The sequence below is a fragment of the Leptodactylus fuscus genome, chromosome 5 (assembly GCF_031893055.1).
Source record: "Leptodactylus fuscus isolate aLepFus1 chromosome 5, aLepFus1.hap2, whole genome shotgun sequence".
In the NCBI taxonomy this organism is placed as follows: domain Eukaryota; kingdom Metazoa; phylum Chordata; class Amphibia; order Anura; family Leptodactylidae; genus Leptodactylus; species Leptodactylus fuscus.
The window spans coordinates 115,906,871-115,930,108 of NC_134269.1; the positions used below are offsets into that span (position 1 = coordinate 115,906,871).

Below are 23,238 nucleotides of genomic sequence, written 5' to 3' on the forward strand. Positions count from 1 at the left end.
CTGAATGCTGTACTTTGAATACGTAGTTCCCTCCTAACTGGTGGATGGAGATTAGCTGCCACACACTGGCATTTCCACAAGTGTATTTATCTCATGAGCCTAAAGTACAGTATTAAGAGGTTCTGGATCTTAATATTTAAAAAAAAAAAAAAAAGAGAGAGATGGCCAGGAGCTATATGGGGGGAACTTCCAATGCCCACACTATACACTGCATGGCACTGAAAGCAGACGGCTTTAAAGTTAAATGTGTTTTCTGCTGGGTTATCTTCTCTTGCATGTACTGTCCATGTCTGATAGCCTGTCCGTAATGAGAAAACCTTGGCAGCATTTGTGATAGTCCCAGAAAGTTTCTACATCCACGATCATGTCCACTGGCAACCGATCAGGAAAACAGTCTAACTACGAAGATGGTTAAAGAAAATCTCTAACGCAATTTTTGCAAATATATTATTAAAAATGTAAAACTATGAATGGTTTACAAATTTAAATATTAAATACTCATGTTTGTGGGAATACCGCTTTAATGGAGTGAGCTGCAGTTTGATTTCCGTGCAGTGTATAGTACAAATGACGGAAGTGGCTACCTGTTAGTTCGCCACTGACAGTTTCTTTTTTTTCCAGCTCATCCTAAGCATAGAACATAATATATAAATATATATTATAAATATATATATCCTGACCAGCCCTGTAATCTCCTGCATTTCCTGCTTACCCCACCACCCTCCCCACACGTTACAGTTCTTGCCCCATTTCTCTTCAGACTGTACACTGCTGACTTTAGGCACAACTCATCCAGCTGTTACTTACAGAAGTACTCCGATGACTCTGCTATAGTAGGCCTTATCACTGATAGTGACGATAGGGAATAGAGACTTAAACCTGGATTTTGTTGAATGGTGTGGCTGAACTACCTCAGGATTAACGCTGGGAAGACCAGGGAGATGGCGGTGGACTTTAGTAAATGGAGAAGTGCTCCGACCCCAGTGGAGATCCAAGGGACATGTATTGAGATAGTCAGGACCTATAAGTATCTGGGAGTTCTCCTCAATAATAAACTAGACTGGGCTGATCACCTGGAGGCGCTGCACAGAAAGGGCCACAGCAGACTCTACCTGCTCAGGAAGCTGAGGGCCTTCGGACTCCAGGGGCCACTTCTTAGGGCCTTTTTCAACTCTGTGGTTGCTTCTGCCATCTTTTTCGGTGTGGCCTGCTGGAGGAGCAGTATATCAACCAGGGACAGAAATAGACTTGACAGGCTGATCAGAAGGGCTAGCTCTGTCCTGGGGAGCCCCTTGGACCCAGTACAGGTGGTGGGTGACAGAAGGATACTGTCCGTGGTGAGCTCCATGCGGTAGAACAAATCCCACCCCATGTATGAGACCTTGATGGCACTTGGCAGCACTGTAAGTGACCGTCTGCTTCACCCCAAGTGTGAGAAGGAGCGCTATCGCAGGTCCTTCCTTCCAACCACGACCAGGCTGTATAATCTACATCAAACCAAGCGACGATCACTCCGTACAGAAAACTAATGATCATGAAGTCTTCCTTCTTTCTTCTTCTGTTCCTTAGCTGCTATGGACTCCTAGTATATCTTCTCTTCTCAGCATATGTGTGTCTACTTCCGTAATATATTATTGTTATTATCCTGTATCTGTATTACTATGCTGCTGTAACATACTGAAATTTCCCCAATGTGGGACAATTAAAGGATTATCTTATCTTACAGGAGGAGAGTACGTGTTATGGGCGAACAAAGCATGTCTGAACTCAAACCACTATTATACTATAGGGTCTCTTCAAACCCCAGAGTATAATAAAGGCCCATCAGAGGAAGCAAACATTGTTACCTTCAATGTGCCTCTGGAATGGTGTCAGGGATGGCAGGATGCTTGAGTCTGAGTCTAGACACCACTACTGCAGCAGTCCTTGATGTCATTCAGGAAGCTGAATGAGGGCTGAAGAGTACGAAGATCAGTGCCGAAGCCGAGGGAAGGTGGGAAATAGTTTTTTTGTTTTTTTTTTATGCTTAGGGCGGGTTCACACCTGTGCCCGTGCTATTGTCTAATGTGTATGGTGCAGGGCGCAAACAAAACGACCATGTTGCTATTAATCCCTTAATAGCAAAACATTTCAGGGCTTCATCTTCTAAATACTTTTCTGAAAAGCCTTGACATGACACAGATTCTGTTAATGCTTGGGTCAAGGTTTACATTCAGAATTTTTGAAAGTTATCCAGACCGGTGAATCAGAAACCTATATATAGAAATGCATTGGAAAACCTAGCTGCCTGCAAAAGCGTTAATAGCAAATGAAAATGTTCTGGTGTAAACAAACCAGGCTACTATACTAGATTTAGTACCTTCCACTATAACTAGGAGTTGACTACAAATAATTCAAAGAGGACTATTCACGTCCTCAGACACATGCGGTTTTATATACCGCTAGAAAGCCGACAGTGCGCTGAATTCCCATTATGTGCCCCGGGGCTGAAGGTACCATTACCGATCTCTGCCCACTGTCAGAAGGGCTTTCCTGACAGTCTAGCTGGACTGTGAGGAATGTCCCCAACCACCCCGACTGCACTCATTCACAGCCTTGTACTGTCAAAGGAAGCATTACCACCCAGCGATGACGCTAAACTGTGAGGAACACGCCTCCCCCATCCTGAATTCAGCGCACTGACGGCTTTCTAGTGGTATATAAAATTACATGTGCCTGAGGAAGTGAAAGGTCTGCTTTAAGGGATTTTACCTTAAAACACACACTTCTCTACAGGATAAATTGTGTAATCAGTGGGATGCCAATCACTATGACCAACACCAATCACGAAAAATAAAGTCTTCCTGACTGAATGGAGCAGCAGTCGAGCATACAGTGTTGCTCCATTCAAACTCTATCGGGGACAACATGGTGGCTCAGTGGTTAGTACTGCAGCCTTGCAGCACAGGAGTCCTGGGTTTAAATCCCACCAGGAGCAACATGTGCAAAGAGTTTGTATGTTCTCCCCGTGTTTGCGTGGATTTCCTCCCTTTCTACAAAGACATACTTAAATGAATGAAAAAAAAAAAAGTACATTGTTATCCCTATATAGGGCCCACAATCTAAATTAAAAAAAAAAAAAAAAAACCTCTATTAGACTGCCATAAAAAGCCTAGTGCTGCAGTCTGCTCTTTCTGGCATTCCCAAACATTCTGAACGAAGCAGAAGCTTATTTGACATATTCTCATGATCAATGGCTGGTCCCAAGACCCAGACACTTATAACCTACTAGCATTTGCCTACGGGTTGTTTTTGGGGTTGATGCGGCTGTGCTCGCGGACCCCCAAACCCCTCTTTTGCGTCAACCTCTCCTGCGCGACACACCGTCAACTCCTTCCCTGTGGGACACATCCCATGCAGCACTGTAGTACCCACAGGCCACCGTAAGCCGTCTTGCGTGCCCCTCCCCTCCTGGGTGGGCCCCCAAATCCCTCCTCAGCGTCCTCCCTGGCCACCCAAATCCTTCTCCCCAAAGCCGCCGCGCGTGCCCCTCCCCTCCCCAAACCCCTCTCTCGCGCGCGGCCGCCTGGCCACCGAAACACCACTCCCGTGCCCCGCAGTGGGGTGCCTGACACCATACCCTGCACATCACCGATATTCTCAGACAGCCAGCACATCCGCTCACCGTGTGGCGTCACGCAGATCCAGGCCGCGCGTCTGCCTTGGACCTGACCTGGGAGTGTCAGGCGTCTTGTCAGGGGCGCAGACTGTCCCTAGCTGCTGGACTTGCAGAGTGCTGCATAGTTGATTCAGCATGGCAGCGTCGCGCCGGAGCCGCCGCCATTGTCTCGGGGCCACACATTCTCTGTCGGACACGCCCACAGAATGCAGCGGACGTATCGGGGAGCGCACATTGTCCATCACCCCGCCTGTGCCGCGAAGCTATCGGAGCCCGGCCGAAAGAGCTGGGATGACGTCATCTCAGGTCCTGCAGCAAAGCCGGAGCAGAATTTTGCCAGTAGCTATTAGGATTTCGGAGGATGGGGCGGTACATGAAGCAGCCTATGTTTCCTTCCCGGTGACCATCTAGGTATGTGTCAAATCTCAGGCCAATCCGTTCAGCCGTGATTGCGGAACAAACATCCAAACCCACAAACATCCAATCACACAAACTTTCACATTTATAATATTAGTAGGCTATAGGATAGGATTCTGTGGGTGTTTATAGTCCAATTGAGAATAATATTGTTCAGGCAACAGCTCCCACAGATGTATTGGATTTTTTTTTTTTTTTTTTCCTTCAAAAACCATTGTTTCTGGCCTAGAAGGCTATCATGCTATACTGGATGGCCAATCGTTCATCATTATCAAAATGGAGATTTTGAGTTTAAAAAAAAAAAAAAAAAAAAAAAAAAATACCTTATGCGAAAGTGAAGTGTAAGAATAGACTATCGCCACAGAATTTCAATAAAGCATGGAGTCCATATTTGAAAAAGCTGCAGAGTTGGGTGTGAACTGAAGCCTCTTCAGTATTGACCTAGCACAGCACTGTAGATTTGCGCAGTAGTTGTGGGGGGTTTTTTGTGTTTTTTTTTATCGCAACTCACTTGAAAGGGACTGAATGGTGATCATAAGAGGTCCCTGTGTCAAACCTCCACAAATCTTTAATTCATGACCTATCCTAAGCTCTGGAAAACTTCTTTAATCTTGAAAGCAAACCCTGTACAAACTACTAATTCTGATACGGTTTCGTTACTATTGACACTGTGGTGTATGTGACATTGGGGCAATAGAGCCGTGTTTTATGTTTTTTTGTACTATACAACTTTTTTAAAAAAATAAACAATTAAAAAATTGGCACTTTATGGTGTAAAGTTAAAAAAAAAAAAAAAAACACAAGCATTATTATATTAGGAAGTACTCTTACAGATTTGTAAAGAATTCCCCTGGGTTTACAAAAGCTGATAGACGTGTATAAGTAAGGTGGTAATGGTGTAGCGCTGAGGTACATATGGTAAAAGTGTTGTTATGTAACCAAGCGTGAGTTGGTGCAGTGGCTTTAATAAAACTAATATTCTCGTGTTAGAAACACTACTACAAGCAGCTCTACTTTCATAGTATAGTGAACGAACCACCTCCTTACCTGAGCATGGAAGTTGGAAATGGTTGTTGTCTCAATGTCTTTCTTCCCCAAGATCTCCATTTTGACTGGAGAGTTGGGAAAGTTATAGGAAAAGTAATCCAATAGGTCAGGTAAATAGGTAGCTGCCCCATGTATAATCCCCATGACGTAATAAGCTGCACAGTTTTCATTTTCACTAAATGCCAAGCTAACAAATTCCTCAGCAAACCTTTCCATCTCCACAGGAGACAGGTGAGAGAGTTCACTGCTGTAGGCGTGTATTAAGGATGCTCCGCCATTGGGCTGGTGTTCTATGTGGATGAGGTGCTTGAATTCCAGAGAGTCCAATCGCTTAAGCTTGTGCTGAACACGAGGCTCCTTCAGAGACACAAATGGAGACTCATTCTCTGTCACCAATTTCTTTTCCTCCACCTTCACCACAAAGTCTTTAAAAGCCTCCCGAATTCCTACTTTGGCTTCCTGGATTTCATATTTCCGCATTTCAGATACCAGTCCTGAGCAGATGGTCTGAATTGATTTACTATACATTTTCGGCTGCTTTCGTTTCTCACCCTCTTTGTGTTTCTTTTTCTTTTTCTTCTTCACTTTCTTAATCTGCAGTTCTTCTGTGCTTGGTTTTACCTTTTCATTCGATCCTGCCATCAATAAAAGCAAAAACATTTTAGACATATTTTTTTAAATACTCATTCAGTACCAAACATAACATTGTAAATGCTTTGTGTAAAAAAGCAGTAATCCTTTAGCGGCCTAGCAGCATGCTGTTATCTGCAAGCTGTCACTGCACAGTAGCCCCTTCACCAGACAGAAGTGTATTGTAGGGGGGCCTCTGTGCTGCAAAGGATTGTATGTACAGCAGGGCTTCAGATAGTGATAAGAATTTACACTATTGTAACCATTTGTGCTGTAGCTTTAAGAAATCAAATCAGTTTTTGCTCTGTATTTAGCAGATACTCCATACTAGACATGTCTGCTATATTCCTATGAAGCACAAGCTGCCCACCCAGAGAAAAAAAATATGGTAGATGTTATTTGCTAGAGAGATAAGAGACCTTCAGTGAAGTCATGCCCATGTGTCAGACTTGAGTGGGAGGAACAATTCTACAATGTGAAAAGGAGGAAAGTGGGGTTGTACTCTGCAGAATGGCAAACAGCTGCACTCACCATTGCTAGTACTGTTGTACAGGGAAACGTTCAATCTGAAAACAGATTTGTGCTTGTAGTGCTACAAAAGTGCAAGGGGAGGACAGAATCTGGACACTGGGACTGAGATCTCCAAACTACTGCAGAGCAGGGGAAGGCTTGACAGGACGCTCTTTGAGGTCAACAAAAATTGTCTTAGTTGGCAGAGACTTCCCTCCATATACTTCTAGCAGGCTACTAACAACTTTTGAATGTATACTTGAATTTCCAGTTAATATAGACACATGACCTTCTCTGGATGTAACTTAATGCATCATACACATTTTCAATGAATACGTGCAGGATCAAAGAAATACAAGGTTGTGGTGCTATACTTATTTATAGTCATTCTACTGTTATACAATTATGGTATTAAATTGCATAAACAGCAATTCCATAGCGTATTGTTATGCCTTGAGGTGTATTCTAGAGCGCACCAACAGTTGTGTGCTGACATCATACAGCTTCAGAATGTTGTTCACACTCTTATACACCATGTCCTGAAGCTGGAGGGCATCAGCTTACAGTAAAGCTGCGTCAGTACAGCAGAGGAGGCAGCAAAACTCCCAGGAGGGTATTGGCATGATGCCCCCTAGAGTTTTCGGAAGATAATCTGATGCCATTTATTTTCAGCTGCTCTTCCACTTGCTTACATATATGAGCAATGAAACTTACTACAAAACAGAAAGCGTCAAAATATTAGGATTTGAGCCCAGAGTGAAAACTATGGTCCATGGAGTCTGGATCAATTTTGGCTGGAGATAAAAGTGAGACTCCGGCTTCAAAATAAAAGGATTATTCTTATAATATATAATATAATATAACATTTTTAACATTTTATACTGAGATGCATAGAGTGCTCCTTATTTACTTTTATAGGAATTCAATCAATTTTAAAATAAGACATCTTTACTGCTTTTGAATGACCTCAGCCTTTTGTGAAGGAGTCAGTCAACCTGGAGAAAAATGGATGAATCAGAACTTTAGCCTATCAACTCTACATCCATAGCAAAAAGTAAAGAAAGCACTCCAAAAAAAGTTTATTCAGCCAACAATTCATAAATTACTTAAATATCTAAAAATCCATGTACTGTGCGCATAACAGATTGTATGCTCTTGCTAACAGAGCCCTCACGCGCGTATCACATTGAAAGGAATAGGGGGGAAAAACGCAGCCCATTCATTTCAATGGGGAGCGCACGTATGCCGGCTCCCATAGAAATGAATGGGATCTGCTTTGTACGCGCTCATTCTGAATGTGTTTTACGTTGAGAAAGAGCTTAGCGCATACTCAGTGTGAATGCACCCTTAAAGGGGTTTTCTGAGCAAAAATGTTTTTAAAAAAATGCAAAAAACAGACAATTAGTGCCATTAATGGGTTAACAAGTACACCCAAATATCTTTAGTAGCGTTTTGAGTGATTTCTGGCAGCTCCTGGCATCCTCCACACTTTTTTTTTTACATGGGCAGACTCCTACCCTTTTGTCCTACAACTAACACTCAGATCCTCCTTACTCCCTTCTCCTCCCCCTCTCTCTCACATTCTCTCCCTGTTTCCCAAGCTAGCCTGCCCACTACTAGCCCTAACTCACTCAGCTACCCACACCGACCCACCCCATTATACTTACCTGTCTTATTGTTTGGATTTCTGGGCACAGGAGATCACTTTCTTCTGTGCAGCCAGCTCCTTCTCCTGTTGACGTCTGCTGGAATCTATGCAATAGAGCTGGCACTCTGGCTCTATTGCACAGGCGTGGGAGGCCGGCTCCTTCTCTTCACATCTGCGGAACATCACTGGTAAACCAGACAATGATGCAGGGCCAATGGAGTATGGACAGGTGCACCAAAACCGAATTGCAAGCTGCATGTGAATCAGGTAATATTTTCCCAACTAATGAAGGTGGGCATCACTTAGCCATAGGGAGTAGGCCAGGTCTTGAAATGTACAAATTAACACGGGATGTAGCATGATATTGGGGGAAACTGCAGCAACTCTACAAAGTGTGTCCACTCAGGCTGGCAGTTAGTTATGAAGTTTTATTATTGGAGCTATTACTTATCAGAATTTAATGAAGTGCAACCATCTGTTATAAACGAATTATAATAGATAAATACCTGTATTTTGTGAAATACAGTAAAAGCTGCTTGATAAAAAGTGATCTTTCATCAAGTGCAATTTGGCATTTTGTATAGGAAAACCTCATATACACTCACCGGCCACTTTATTAGGTACACCTGTCCAACTGCTCGTTAACACTTAATTTCTAATCAGCCAATCACATGGCAGCAACTCAGTGCATTTAGGCATGTAGACATGGTCAAGACAATCTCCTGCAGTTCAAACCGAGCATCAGTATGGGGAAGAAAGGTGATTTGAGTGCCTTTGAACGTGGCATGGTTGTTGGTGCCAGAAGGGCTGGTCTGAGTATTTCAGAAACTGCTGATCTACTGGGATTTTCACGCACAACCATCTCTAGGGTTTACAGAGAATGGTCCGAAAAAGAAAAAACATCCAGTGAGCGGCAGTTCTGTGGGCGGAAATGCGTTGTTGATGCCAGAGGTCAGAGGAGAATGGCCAGACTGGTTCGAGCTGATAGAAAGGCAACAGTGACTCAAATAGCCATCCGTTACAGCCAAGGTAGCCAGAAGAGCATCTCTGAACGCACAGTACGTCGAACTTTGAGGCAGATGGGCTACAGCAGCAGAAGACCACACCGGGTGCCACTCCTTTCAGCTAAGAACAGGAAACTGAGGCTACAATTTGCACAAGCTCATCGAAATTGGACAATTGAAGATTGGAAAAACGTTGCCTGGTCTGATGAGTCTCGATTTCTGCTGCGACATTCGGATGGTAGGGTCAGAATTTGGCGTCAACAACATGAAAGCATGGATCCATCCTGCCTTGTATCAACGGTTCAGACTGGTGGTGGTGGTGTCATGGTGTGGGGAATATTTTCTTGGCACTCTTTGGGCCCCTTGGTACCAATTGAGCATCGTTGCAACGCCAAAGCCTACCTGAGTATTGTTGCTGACCATGTCCATCCCTTTATGACCACAATGTACCCAACATCTGATGGCTACTTTCAGCAGGATAATGCGCCATGTCATAAAGCTGGAATCATCTCAGACTGGTTTCTTGAACATGACAATGAGTTCACTGTACTCCAATGGCCTCCACAGTCACCAGATCTCAATCCAATAGAGCATCTTTGGGATGTGGAGGAACGGGAGATTCACATCATGGATGTGCAGCCGACAAATCTGCGGCAACTGTGTGATGCCATCATGTCAATATGGACCAAAATCTCTGAGGAATGCTTCCAGCACCTTGTTGAATCTATGCCACGAAGAATTGAGGCAGTTCTGAAGGCAAAAGGGGGTCCAACCCGTTACTAGCATGGTGTACCTAATAAAGTGGCCGGTGAGTGTATAGAGTCAGAGTGACAATATGTTAGTAACCTGAATAGCATAGACATGGCGCTGGCAGGCATAGATGTTGGCAGATTTATTTCCAGGCCTTTTGTATCAAAGTATTACTGCAGGATTGAATTACTCGGTTCGGCCTGCTCAAACTGCAGCAAAACCTATGATTATTTTAATAACAGTTTATTCAAAAACTCTGCACAGAGACAGCTCTACATAAGACTCTGCTCAAGACAGAACTCACAAAAAACTGAAGGACAAAAATGTCAGTTATGTCATTGCATGCTCCTATTTTTCCACAGTCTTCGGCTGGGTTCACACCATCGCTGGCTCTATGTAGGGGGATTCCGTTCTCCTTTCCGCATGAAAAAAGCGGAAAGAAAAGCGCTGCCCATTTTGGGCACAAACCTAGCAGAGATCATGCAGGCCCCATTATAGTCTATGGGGTCCATGGGTAACTGCTTTTAGAAAGCTGATTAGGTTTCCGATCAGCGGACCCCCATTATGGAAACTTGAACGCAGATGTGAACCTAGCCTAACTCCATCATAAATGGCTGACAGTTATGCTCAGAAAGAAGCTGCAAGAAACTCCTCTTAGGCCAAGTTCACTTCTGTGCAGAAAGGAAAGTCTTGCTTCAGTAGGAAAAAACAGCAAACACCATTATAGTCAATGGGATCCGCTGCTGTCGCGTGTAACCTCTGTTTTGGCAGTCCGGCGTTCCATCATTCGTGTCCCCTCTGCCAACCTGAAGGATGGAGAGCCCATCGCGGATGCAAACCTAGCCCAAGTCACAATGTAAATATGCAACAACGTATCTAACTATACAATATCAGTAAAATTATAACAATCATCACACTGTCCCTCACTCTGACGCCACAGCCCTGGTAAAATCCTTATCCATTCACATACACTAGTTCTCCGTTGATGAACTGCCTGGGTCTTGGTATGATGAAAAAGCCTCTGGATAAAAATCACATTTCTACAAAAATTCTCCATCACTAACAGAAGTGGTACTTGCTTGATGTAACCACAACCTGGAATGTTAAAGGCCACGCTCACACACCATCCAGTTATTACAAAAATCTGGGATGACATTTGTGAAAGCCATCATCACATTTTGACACCTCATAGTGCAGGAAAACTGGTGTATTAAAAACTGGTGTATTAAAGTGTTGATAGAGGACTGTATGTCAAACATGCATGAAATCACCTCAATGGGCCTTCCGTACAACAGTATCAGACAAAAGGCATCCTAGTTGCCCATAACAACCATAGCGCAGTTCACACTACGTTTTCAAGGACAAGATTTTGATAAATGCATGCACTGAACCAATTCACAGGCTGTGGAAACAAATGATGGCAGGATAGAAGAAGACAAGATTTCAAGGACACTCATGCATGACTTCCCTGTAAAGCTGGCTGTACATATTAACTAAAAGCTGGCCACATCAGCTGACAATCTAACCTTTATGGGAGTCTGTAGACAATGGTGGATATAGGAGAAAAGAGGATCTGACATATCGTATTTCAACATTCCCCATCTTTTTTTTTTCCACAAGAGATCAGCCTCTGCCAGAAAATGATAGCAGTGACAGATTCACATCACCCTGTTAAAATATAGATGTGCACCATGCCCAGCATGCATGTTTATCCTGGACACAAGATAGGAGCATTCAGACTGTCAACATAATGTGTAGAGCTCCACATGTGTTCACAGGATGTGAATGGTAGTGCAGCTCAAGAACATGCACTGAAAGTATACAGCCAACCTATGGACAGACATGGAGAAGTATCTAAAAGAAAGCAGCCATGGTTTTTTTTTTTTTTTTTTTTTTTCAATATACCGTATATACTCAAGTATAAGCTGAGGCCCCCAATTTTACCACAAAAAACTGGGAAAACTTATTGACTTGAGTATAAGCCTAGGGAGGAAATGTAGAAGCTACTGGAAAATTTCAGAAATTATTTTTTTTTTGTTTTTTGGGTGCAGTAGTTGCTGGGTGCTGGGAAAGGGGAGGGGGGTGTTTTGGTTGTCTGTCTGCCCCTTCCCTGAGCTTGAGGACTGTTTTTTTCTTTTCCCCCACATGGAATTCAGCCTGGCTGAATATAGGGCATCTGCGATGCTCCTATTAACCCCTTCCCATCAGAACAGGAGTACTGCAGATCCCCTATATTCAGTAGACCGGCACTTTCAGACACAGGGATACCTAATGTGTATGTGTCTCTCAGTAATTTTCTACTCTTATATGAATTCTAGGGAAAGGAGGGATTTAGAACTTTTATTTTTTTAAAGTTTTTTTTCCCCCACTATTTTATGGGCCCGGGTAAAGCGCTATCGGTCCCGGTACCGTAGCTCTTTACAGTCAGAAGGGCATTTCTGACAGTCAGTCAGGAACGTCCTTCTCTACAGCAGCACCTATCGCGCTGTACAGTGTGAGCGGGGAGGAACGCCCGCTCACACTGTACAGCACCATAGGCGCTTCTGTGGAGAAGGACGTTCCTGACTGACTGTCAGAAACGCCCTTCTGACTGTAAAGCGCTACGGTACCGGGACCGATAGTGCTTTACCACAAACACAAACAGCTCAGAGCTGCTCCCAGCCCCTCCCTCCCCCTCGAGAGATGGCAGCTACATCACTTGACAAATGAGCAGATTATCCCAAGGGCCATAGAAACGGAGTGTAAACAATGAAGTTAATAAATTAAGATAGCAGCCAAACAAAGCAGTTTTGATAAAGCAATGAAAAGCCAATCAGATGAAAGGTCCTCTTTAAGTAGCGGAGATTCTCAGATAAGGGAGATGAGAGCTCCGGGATTTCTGAGCTCTTATTAGTCGGTTTAAATGAATTTGGCTGATAAGAGCTGAAATAGGGAGTCTGTTACCTCTGTATGTAAGGCAAACTGACTCAAATCCAGCTCTGCTACATCAGCTTCACACTGTGGTAATTCATTTACAACCAATCCCGTGCAAGTGAAACCCCGCCCACCAATGTGCCGAGAAAAGCAGGAAGTGAAGAGAGCACAACAGCCTGCAGGTTAGTGAACAAGCGTCATGGGAATACCCCTTTAAGTTTTTTAATTCTATGTTTGATCACCTCCCTTAGGTCAGAGTCTCCAGAGTATAATAGCAGTTCCGGTTTGGATGTGTTTGGTTCAAACAAAACCTGACAAATCTCATGAGGGTCTCCCAACCCATACTCATACTTTAATGGTGAATGTTTAGGCAACACCAACTAATTGCGCAGCCCTAGTTTATAGTATGCAGGTACATACTTTAATGTTTTATTGTGCATTTCTGATGGTGGCTATTATTGAATTGAACCTAGTAAACAGTACTGGATGTGCAGCATTGAGAATAGATTGATGTGTCTGGACAATCTGTATAGTTCATTTTGGAAGGATTTACGCCCACCTGTCAGCTTGAATAACAGAATTAATTTGCCTGACAATTAATTTATGACTGAGGTTCAGGAATTTCTGCCCCTGGGCGGCTATAGGAAATAGAGTTGACTGATACTCAAATACCATAGCATAAACCATTGAGAAATTCAATGCACCTGCCACGTTGAGCAGTAACTTGCATAACACAACACAATTCAAGCTAAATTAAATCTGACTGACTGCTTCCGGGACCCTATATATGGTAGTCATAGTGGTGATCAATGTGAACAAACATGTTTTAAGAAAAGCATATGATGTATGGAAAAACCAGTCTAACAAGAAATACAAATATTCAAATATAATCAACTTTCCATAAAATCATTATTGAAAATGAAGGCAAGAAACTAATTGTTTCTGCACTGTTCATTCACTCTGATTTCACAAATAAAATCCAAGTAGAGAGGAGATGGATGTTCATTTTCACTGAGGCCTCATGCACACGTACCCATGTACTGTAGTGATTTTATATAAAGCTAGCCTCTGCCAGCGACTTTGTCTGCATGTTGTTGGCGCCGATGCTACGGCCTATATTCAGAGAATTGCTGCCGTCGATGGTTTGCCTACTCCAACGTTTTGGCAGCTGTCAAGCTGGGCTGCCACTGAACTCGTTCCTCGCTCTGTGCCCGTGATTGTTCCGGCATCTCAGCAGCTCGCTGGGACGCCATATAATGAGTGTGTTGTTGACGTCGATGATCCCCCTGAGCTCTACTTCAGGAGAACTCTGACTTCTGGCTACCTTCATAGCTCTCGTTGCTTTAGAATTTTGCAACAAATTAGATTTTCTTTTTCCCGACATGTTAAAAATTGGCAAACTGCCAATTTGGATTAAAGGGGTTTTCCCATTTACTGTGTCAGCATGTTGCCTGGAGCAAATCAGATAATATGCAAATGCTTGAACACAATGGACTCAGTGTCCATTATCTGTGTGTTTACAAAGAGAGATAACAGACCTGGCTTTATCAGCCTGTTGCCAAGAGCAGTTTAATATAGTATGTGAACATAAATTTGTAACAGTCGTGAAGCCATGTCATTTACCAGGATAAAAAGTAGCCTATGTGATAATCAAGGTTACAAACTATCTATGTGCCAAATTTCATCCACATCTGTTTAGCCATTTTTGTGTGATCACGGAACAAACATCCACACTTTCACATTAATATTAGTAGGATAGGAGGATTGGGGAACAAAGTATGGACTTATACATATCTATGGCCCCATACACACACATCTGTAGTTTTTATCGATGTGTACCTGGGCCATAGAAAACAGCTGCAAAATATGAAGCAGGTCCTATACCTGTCCTCATTTGCTGATGTCAGTTAATGACAAACAGACAAACAATACATGAGTCATCTTTGCCGTTTTTACTGACCTGTACACTGCACACAGTGCATGTAGGCTGAGAGATGAGGTTACTACTGATATCCTTAAAATAAATATATGTTTAAATAAAAAAAAAAGGGGGGGGGGGATGTTGAGTGAGCTCTGCTTCTGTGTGTATATGAAAAAGATGGAGATGGGATTCAGGATCTAGTCTGTGTGCAATGTAAGAAGAACATTACTGCAGTTAGTCTCTCGCTTCCTTCACCTACCACCCCTTTCCACAGACTTCTATGCGCAGCAACCTAATCCCTCAGAGAAACTTGAAGGCTTCTCCTGCACATGGTTTTTACCAGTGCACTTAGGGTAGATGATCAGTACAAGAGGAGGTGGGTCTAATAACTGGAGAAACAGGCATTTTTCTTTGCCTCTTCTTCTGTACTTAAAAAAAACAAAACAAAAAAAAAAAAAAAAAAGAAAAACAAATACACAGGATACAAAGGAAAAGCTAACAATTGTGTAACAGAGAAATTGCCATACCTTTCTGCAGTAACTTTACTTCTCCATTCTCCTTCTTGGACTCATTCATAAGTTTGTGTTTCTTTTTTTCCTTCTGTTTCTCCTTATCCTTTATCTTGATTTTTTCTTTCATCTCACCTATTTGGAGAAAATAAAATAGACTGCTGTTTTATGAAGAAAAAGCTAGAAAAATATCAGATAAAATGCTCCGAGTGAATCCATTTCTTTGACAACTTTTGAAGAAATAAAGCCATGTGTTCGTTTGACAGTGTAAGCTCATCCACATGCTGAGTGTCTGTCCTGTCTTTATGTAGGACAGGACAGACACTCAGAATGCAGATGAACTCACACTGTCACACGATTACAGAGCAGAGAATGGACCTCCCAGTGCCAAAACACTTCTGCAATCAAAATCATAATGTCATCAATATGATATATGGGAATATAAATATGGGAGAATATGGGAGTATAAACCCATGACCACCTTTTACACATTCCAGAGGGGGTTGAATCTGTCCCATGGTTTTATGTCATTTTACAACAACTTGGCATCACATCACTAATCAGAGAAACCATAAAACTCAGAGAGCCATCCTTTGAACTGATCATTTGTTTTTTTAACTTATCTATTTGTGTGTGTGCTGCTTTCCATCACTTGTCACTTGATTCCTTTTCCCTTGTTGTGTATAAGTATGCTTGCCTTTAGAAATTGTGTCATGCCATGCCTGATGAAGAGCCCAAGTAGTCCCGAAAGCTTGCAATTTGTTATCATTTTTGTTAGCCATTAAAAAAAGTACATTATATTGCAAACTACAATCGCCATTCCTTATTTTCTGCCCTCTTTGAAAGCTTCTTCTAGTTTCAGATTTTTGTTATGTGGGAATATCCTTCCCACTGTATATGTTTGTTTACCCAGGCTGCTGCTGCCTTCACTACTAGCTCGCAAGCAATTACACTGATTCATTTATGTACTTCTCCTTTTCCATAATGGCACATATTAATGTTGCCTGTAAGGATCTTCCTCAGCAGATTCTATCGTGGGTTCTGGCCAGCACACTGCTGGCCCAACACTATGGTAGGACAGCAGTGTGCTATCAGGTCAACATAATAAATGTACCTTTAACCTATTGTATATCCGGGAGGGGGAGGAAGCAGTTACAGATTTGCAGCACTTTCCTAATGACGACTTATCCTTTGGAGTGGCTGTGCCCAATAGCTGCAACTAAGCACCTCTGCTATCTGATATTGATGACCTATCCTAAAGTAAAGGTCATTAGTATCAAAACAGATTTATGGCATATACACACTACAGAAGCAGACTGGAGAAACCGTGGCTGAGTCTCTAAGACCCCATTCACAAGGCCAAGCATGCTTCCAATGTGGTGCTGAGTTTGCAGCAGCATGCCCCCAGATGGCACTAGGAGTGACATCCATTCCATTCTGGTGGCATAGAGCAGGATAGAATTCATCTCTATAATCATTTGTCTCATCAGAACAGAATGAATCCGAAGTTCTCAAAGATGTGAATGCATCCCGCTGCAAACTCGGTCCCCTACTAGAAGCACACTCTGTCATTGGTTTGGGATTTAAAGCAAGGATTGTCAACCTTTGGTACATGTAACCCAGGGAGTATGACTAACGCTGAAAACCACTACCATCAACCCCCTCACCCCTCCAAAGCCAAGGAAAAACAAACTCAAGTCTACCCTTTACAAGCAAAATGAGCGCTTCCATCAGTTTTAATTATTGATAATAATAATAAGTCATCATCATCATCATCATCATCCTCCTCGAAACAGAAAAGAAGTGGAAAGCAGAAAGGCGAATGCTAAACATAGCTTTCCACTCACTCCTCAAGATGCCTGTAACTGGAATGAGTACCTCCATCACTACTGATGGAAGCATGGTAGACCAATGGGGTGCCATTACAACAACATAAGGGCGCCATTATATTACACGTGGCGCACTGAAGAGGCCATTACAGAACTGTTCATGAGGCTCCAAACAAAACATTGATACCGCTGCTTCGGGTGTGCTCTGTTGGGACATTTCCTCGCTTTTCTTGAAAAGTTTGGAAAACACTAGTCTCAAGGACATTTCATCAGTATAATCCATGCAACAAATGGGAAACTTCTCCCTTTCTGTATGTGGGCCTAGGTAACAACCCTAGTGTAAATTTTGCTAATGGGGGGAAAAAAAAACCATAACACTTAAGGGAACTAAAGACCAGTTTATATTAGTTAGGATTGTAGATGAACATCAACCAAAGCTTTTAACAATGTACACAAAGAACTCAAAAGGCCACCAGTATGCTTATCGCCAAAATCCACAATATGTGAATGCACACACTTTACGCTTACTACCCGAGAGAAGTAAAAGAGCAAGAAACTAAGTAAATATTGGAACAGTCATGTTCCCATAGAAATATAGCTGGTTCTTTACCTCTCAAGATCAAAAACAGCAACAACTTCATGCAGAAAGAACTAAATTGCTTCATACATTCACACTGCAAGAAACAGGACTTCTTTGTTAAAGAGCCTTACGCTGTGGAGGTCTAGTCCAGCAACGGCCCATCACTCAAACACTTCTCATAAGGAGCTTTTAAACCAGACCTGAGCCTCAAAATAGCTGGCAAGTGAAAGGGTATAGGATCTATAAAGAGCTATATAGCGCCAGAACAACCCCCCCCCCAACCCAAAAAAAGGTTATAAACCAGAATTATGTATTATGCTAGTGATCATTTATATACTAGAAGCAAGTCAGAATGGGAGATTTCCAAGATCTTTTGGAGACATGTAAAAATAAATAAAATAAGCAAATGTTATATACATGTAGCTTAGACCAACGTCAGTCAAAAATTTCTAAAGGAGCGTTCACACTACCGTCGGTGTCCGACATGTAGTGTCCGCTCCAAATCTGTCACGGACACTAGATGTGTCCGTGACACCTGTCATTCACTTGAATGGGCATCGGGTGCGTTCTTTTGCACTCCGTGCCCGTCCTTCCCTGTCCGCAAGAGAAGATGTCCGACTTCTCAAGCGGACAGAGGAACCCTGCATGCAGGGTTTTTCTGTCTGCTTGAGAAGTCGGACATCTTCTCTTGCGGACAGGGAAGGACGGGTACGGAGTGCAAAAGAACGCACCCGATGCCCATTCAAGTGAATGACAGGTGTCACGGACACATCTAGTGTCCGCTCCTAGTGTCCGTGACAGATTTGGAGCGGACACTACATGTTGGAAACCGACGGTAGTGTGAACGCCCCCTAACTTGGAAGTCATTTTCAGCAGGCAGAAAGCCATCACCAGTCATCATAAAAGAACAAGTCAAAATCATGGAAACCAGCTGACTTTTCTTTCAAACATAAGGACAACTTAAAATAAGTTGGGTTTCAAGAAAGTTCCAAGAAAAATAAGCCATAAGGCTGATGCCACATGTTGTAGAAAAGCAGGTTTTTTTGTTGCAGATTTTGCTGCGTTTCCTTCAACTAAAGAGTGGTTTCAACAAGAACAGGTGCTATACAGTATAGGGAGCATTTATACATCTCCATTTTGCAAAAAAAAAAAAAAAACTGCATATTTTTCTGTAATTTGGGGATTTGGCCTAAGAAATTTTTTTCCTTTAGTCTCATTATTGCTGTAGATGCTGCTAGCAGAATAAAAACAATACCTTTCTTATGTTTCAGAGGCCTAGGGGTGCGGAGGATCTTGGAGCACAGGGGGAGTTTTCTTCTATTACTTGAGCACTGCTGCCTCATCACTGAACACGTCCATCCGGTATTCAGCTCCTCCCCTGAGCAGTGGGAGAATCAACTCTCTCTGCCCAGGTTGGTACTGGAGACCCCGTACCAATCTATTATTCCCCTGAAATTCATACTAGGAAACTGTACTCCCCAAGTATCCTCAGTACAGCTAACCATTGCTAAGGATACCTGGATCAAATCGTACACACACAAGGGTAATCTTGGTGTATGTAGCGATCAACCACCTTCACCATTAAGCTGGCAGGGCACATACATTCAGAAGGTTACTCATCTCTGTGCGCGAGAAACCTCTTTATTCCACATACTTACAGAAACTGCAAGACTATTCTGCTCTGTTACCATAACAACAAATACAATGATGACATATTCACCGTGTCCCTGGCTTGAGCTCTGAATGTGTTACAGTAATACAGTATGTGTGATTTTTTATTCCACAGCTTTGAACATCCACATTTCTAATTGAGGCTTTGATGAGGTCTTCAGCAAGTAGTAGAAGCTAGAAAGTGCATAAGAATTGTTAGAGAGAACCTTTCACCATCTCTCACAAGTCCAGCGTTTTACATCATTTAAAGGGGCTCTATCATTGGGAAACGTCATTTTTAGATAAGTACATCCTTGCATAGCCTTTAGAAGGGCTATTCCACACAAAAATAAGGGTGCATGTTACACAGAAATAGTGGAGACTAGAGAAAAAATTCTAAGTGTGCAAATTGAAGCAGCACCTCTTACCAGATAGTAAGAACTAAAATAGTCTTAATGGCTAGCCACCACTATATAAGTATGTTTGATGAACAATGTAAACAAATGTAAATAAATGCCAAAATTAAGGCCTAGGCCTAATCGAAAAATAACCCGAAACTGACAGTCTTGAGTCACAGCACCACGTACTGATGAGACCAAATCAATGGCCTCAATGGTCTGACACTGAACAGGCCAGAAGACCAGGAGCAGTGCTGGAGACCAGAGGAGGCAACCCTCCCTTTTTAAATGTGAGCTTCACCCAACACACACTCATACCTGAAGAGAGGCATTGCCCAAATCTCCATTAATTGTAACCAAAGTAAAATGCCTGATTATTCGTGATTTAGGTCATAATCACCAGAGCCCCACCATAATTGTGGGTTTTTCTTTCCACTATGACTCCCCAAATAATGTAGTAAGACGATGTTCAGCAAAAGGCAAGCATTCACACAGTATTGTTAGTATAAAAGAAATGGTTTGAGCCTTTAACCACTTCAGTACCGAGCCAATTACCTTGGTTCAGGACCAAACATGTTTTTGTTTTTTTGTATATGCAGTTTTCAGGGCTATAACTTTTTTCAAATATACAAACACGAGCAGAGCAGTGGCACTACTGTCACTTATAAATGTCCAAATAACACAGACATAAGGCAGCAAAGAAAAAGGACTAAGCCTATCTAGGCTACACCTATATCATGGTGGTGCTCAACAACCCAACAACGAAAAATAGCACATGGAGGAAGAGGAAAAAAAAAAAAGAAAAAAAAAAAGGGTCACTCACCATTGCGAAGAATTACCGTACTAAAAACAGTCCTTTATTGAAGACAGAAAATGAAAAAAAAACATAGGAGGGAGCGATCGTACCACGGCAAACAAGGCAACAGCCGTTTTGCGCCTAGACTAGCACTTCCTCAAGACATTAGTGTGCAAATCAACGACCCAGTATGCTTGGGACAATTGGATTCCTGGTAATGCTAAATGTTTACAGCAATTCTGCTGAGGTCTCGGCTGTCAGACCCTCGCAGATATAATATAGATGACCTATCCCAAGGATAAGCCGCCAATATTAGAAACTGGGATAGCCCAATTTAGGAATAATAAAATCAATTAGAAATGTATTCTACCTATCTGTAGCAAAACCCTGCGCAAAGCACATAAATCCCCTTCCAACCATTTCTTATTATTTGTCTAATATGATAAAGGCCTCATCCAATTTATCCCACCATCTTTTTATTGCTACTCTACAGCATTCAAGAGGTTTTGTAGACAAAGCCTCATTCCTACCAGTCTACCACCATAGTGTACAAAACAGATCCTAAATATGGCATCGATCTAATTATATGAAGCTACTGACAGATCTGCATCTATACAAGCATGAGCAATGTGTCTCCTAAAGAAATCAAATGCTATATGTATACAGATGTAAAGAACAAATCTGCATTCATATGATATGTATTATCAGCACTACAGACTCATGGCATTCACAACTTCAAGTATCAGGCTACAAACATGGTTTGCTTGAAATACGTAGCCATAGAGACATAGGACTGCAGACATGCACAACAATGCATTATTTTTCATGAAGACATAAAAAGGTCACCTGGATTCATTACAATTGATTAAAACATAAATAAATATGTACATACCTTAAAATTAAAAAAAATACATACATACCACTCACAGCACTATCCCCGACAGTGGGGAGATTTATCAAACAAAACATATGACAATTCTGGCATAATTTGCCGTTATACACTGTCTAACATGCTGTGAATCACATTTATGCAGTGTTTAAATTGTAAAATGACCCTAAAAATGCTTAAAATATTGTTAAGCCAACTAATAAGTGAAACGTGTAATGTAAGAATAGCCGCTCTACCATTACGCCGGATTTATCAAACTGCATGAGACACAAATCTCTAATCTGCACTGTCTGTAACTTAGCCAATATTAGTACATGGGACTCAAACTAGGGCGTGTTGCCTCTTAAAAAAAAAAGACAGCAATACTTTCTAGAATATTCTGAAAAATGCCATTTACAGATTGGACACTATATTTTATTCTGATTTTCAAGCAACTCATCCTGTTTCTTAAAAGTCCAGTGTCAGCAAGTAAATGTGATTGTTTGTATAAAGAAAAGTACTACAATTTTCCAATTCCTTATGGTTTTCTGCTGCTGTCATTCTTTGTTTACTTCCAGTGAATAAAAACCAGTCCATGGTCATGTGATGTACACACAAGTGCACAGTACTCAAAAGCTGGAGGAATTGATACAGAAAGTACATTGGACGTTTTCTAGCTTCATTATAGAACGGTTAGGAGTTCTGTTCATATCTAGTTGTGCCTAGTTCTGGATTCTGCTCACTGCTATAGTCATGTCTGGTATTAAGTATGAGTGTGTCTGTGTTACGTCCCAGGTCACATCCCAGGACGCAAGCGATTACTTAGGTGCAGGATGTCAACCCAATTGGAGAGGGGTAAACTCGTTTACAGGTGAATATCAAGAACCCAAATGCCTTTATATCGAACAAAGGAAATGTATAACTTCATAGCCAGTGTACAGAAATGTGATCGGTGACCACAGATATTTCTCACGCACAACCACCTGGACTGTTAACATTAAGAACCATCCCAAATTATACATCTGCAGAAAGGATTAGGACTTCATCTTTATGTTTGGCATGACTGGACTGGTAAAAAGATTTTGCATCATTTGCCAAGCATACCATTCTGATACGAGCTGATACGAGCATGTCCCAAAAATAAGTCATATCACTACTGACTTGGTGCATGTTGTAATCAGATGGGCCCAGATAGGAGGTTACCGAGAGATAGATTATATATATATATATATATATATATATATATATATATATATATATATATATATATTTATTATACCTATATATATTTATATTATACGATAAAAAAATTCCACTCTCCCCAGCCTATTTAAGATATAAAAATTTGCTATACAGGGAGCATAGTTTAACAGGGTTGTGACCTAAATAATCGCCATTCATTGTAATAGTGATAAATGCCGGATTAACTCGCAACTTTTATTTAGGTCATGATCGGCCAGCCCTAGTAGCACGTTATTTTGGTTGCACAGTGGACGCCATGAAAAGAAAACCATTAGTGGCACAAATGCAGTTTTTCTTCAACTCCACCTTATTCCAATTTTTCGCAGTTTCCCAGGACATGGCATATAAAATGGTACCATTACAAAAATTAAGCCCTCTCTGAACAGAAAATAAACGGTTATGGCTTTGGAAGGTGAGGAGTAAAAAAAAAAAAAAAAAAAAAAAAAAAAAAAAAAAGAAGTGGTTGCAGTGGGAAGGCGTTAATGACACCAGAAAAAAAAAAAAAAGGACTGTATATACTCCAGTATAAGCCGAGTTTTTTAGCACACTTTTTGTGCTGAAAAAGTCCCCCTCGGCTTATACTCGAGTTAAGCGCAGGGGGGATATTGTTATATACACTCCAGACACTGTATTGTTTGCACGGTGTAGGTTGCACTCACATTTTACTGCGGTTGTTCCAGGGAAAGAAGGTTGTCCAGCCAGAATGTCCACGGAGAGTGCAGCAGGATGCCCTCACTGTCCGGCTCCTGCGGCAGCTCCAGGCTGGTGATGGTTCAGGTGCAGCTGCTCCTCGCTCTCCGCCTTCAGCTGCTGCCGGTCCGGACCGTGGGGAGCCCCATCTTCCTGTGGACCCCGCCAGCATCGTCAC

General features: G+C 42.1%; 1 protein-coding gene across 1 annotated transcript in view; it reads right to left on the reverse strand.

The window, feature by feature from the left end:
• RSBN1L (round spermatid basic protein 1 like) overlaps positions 1 to 23,238 on the reverse strand; it is a 50,607-nt gene that overhangs the window by 16,298 nt on the left and 11,071 nt on the right. The window contains exons 2-3 of the mRNA XM_075274098.1: positions 15,026 to 15,142; positions 5,123 to 5,757 (exon numbers count right to left, since the gene is read on the reverse strand). Of these exons, the coding sequence (XP_075130199.1) occupies positions 5,123 to 5,757; positions 15,026 to 15,142 (752 nt within the window). The remainder of the gene's footprint in view (positions 1 to 5,122; positions 5,758 to 15,025; positions 15,143 to 23,238) is intronic.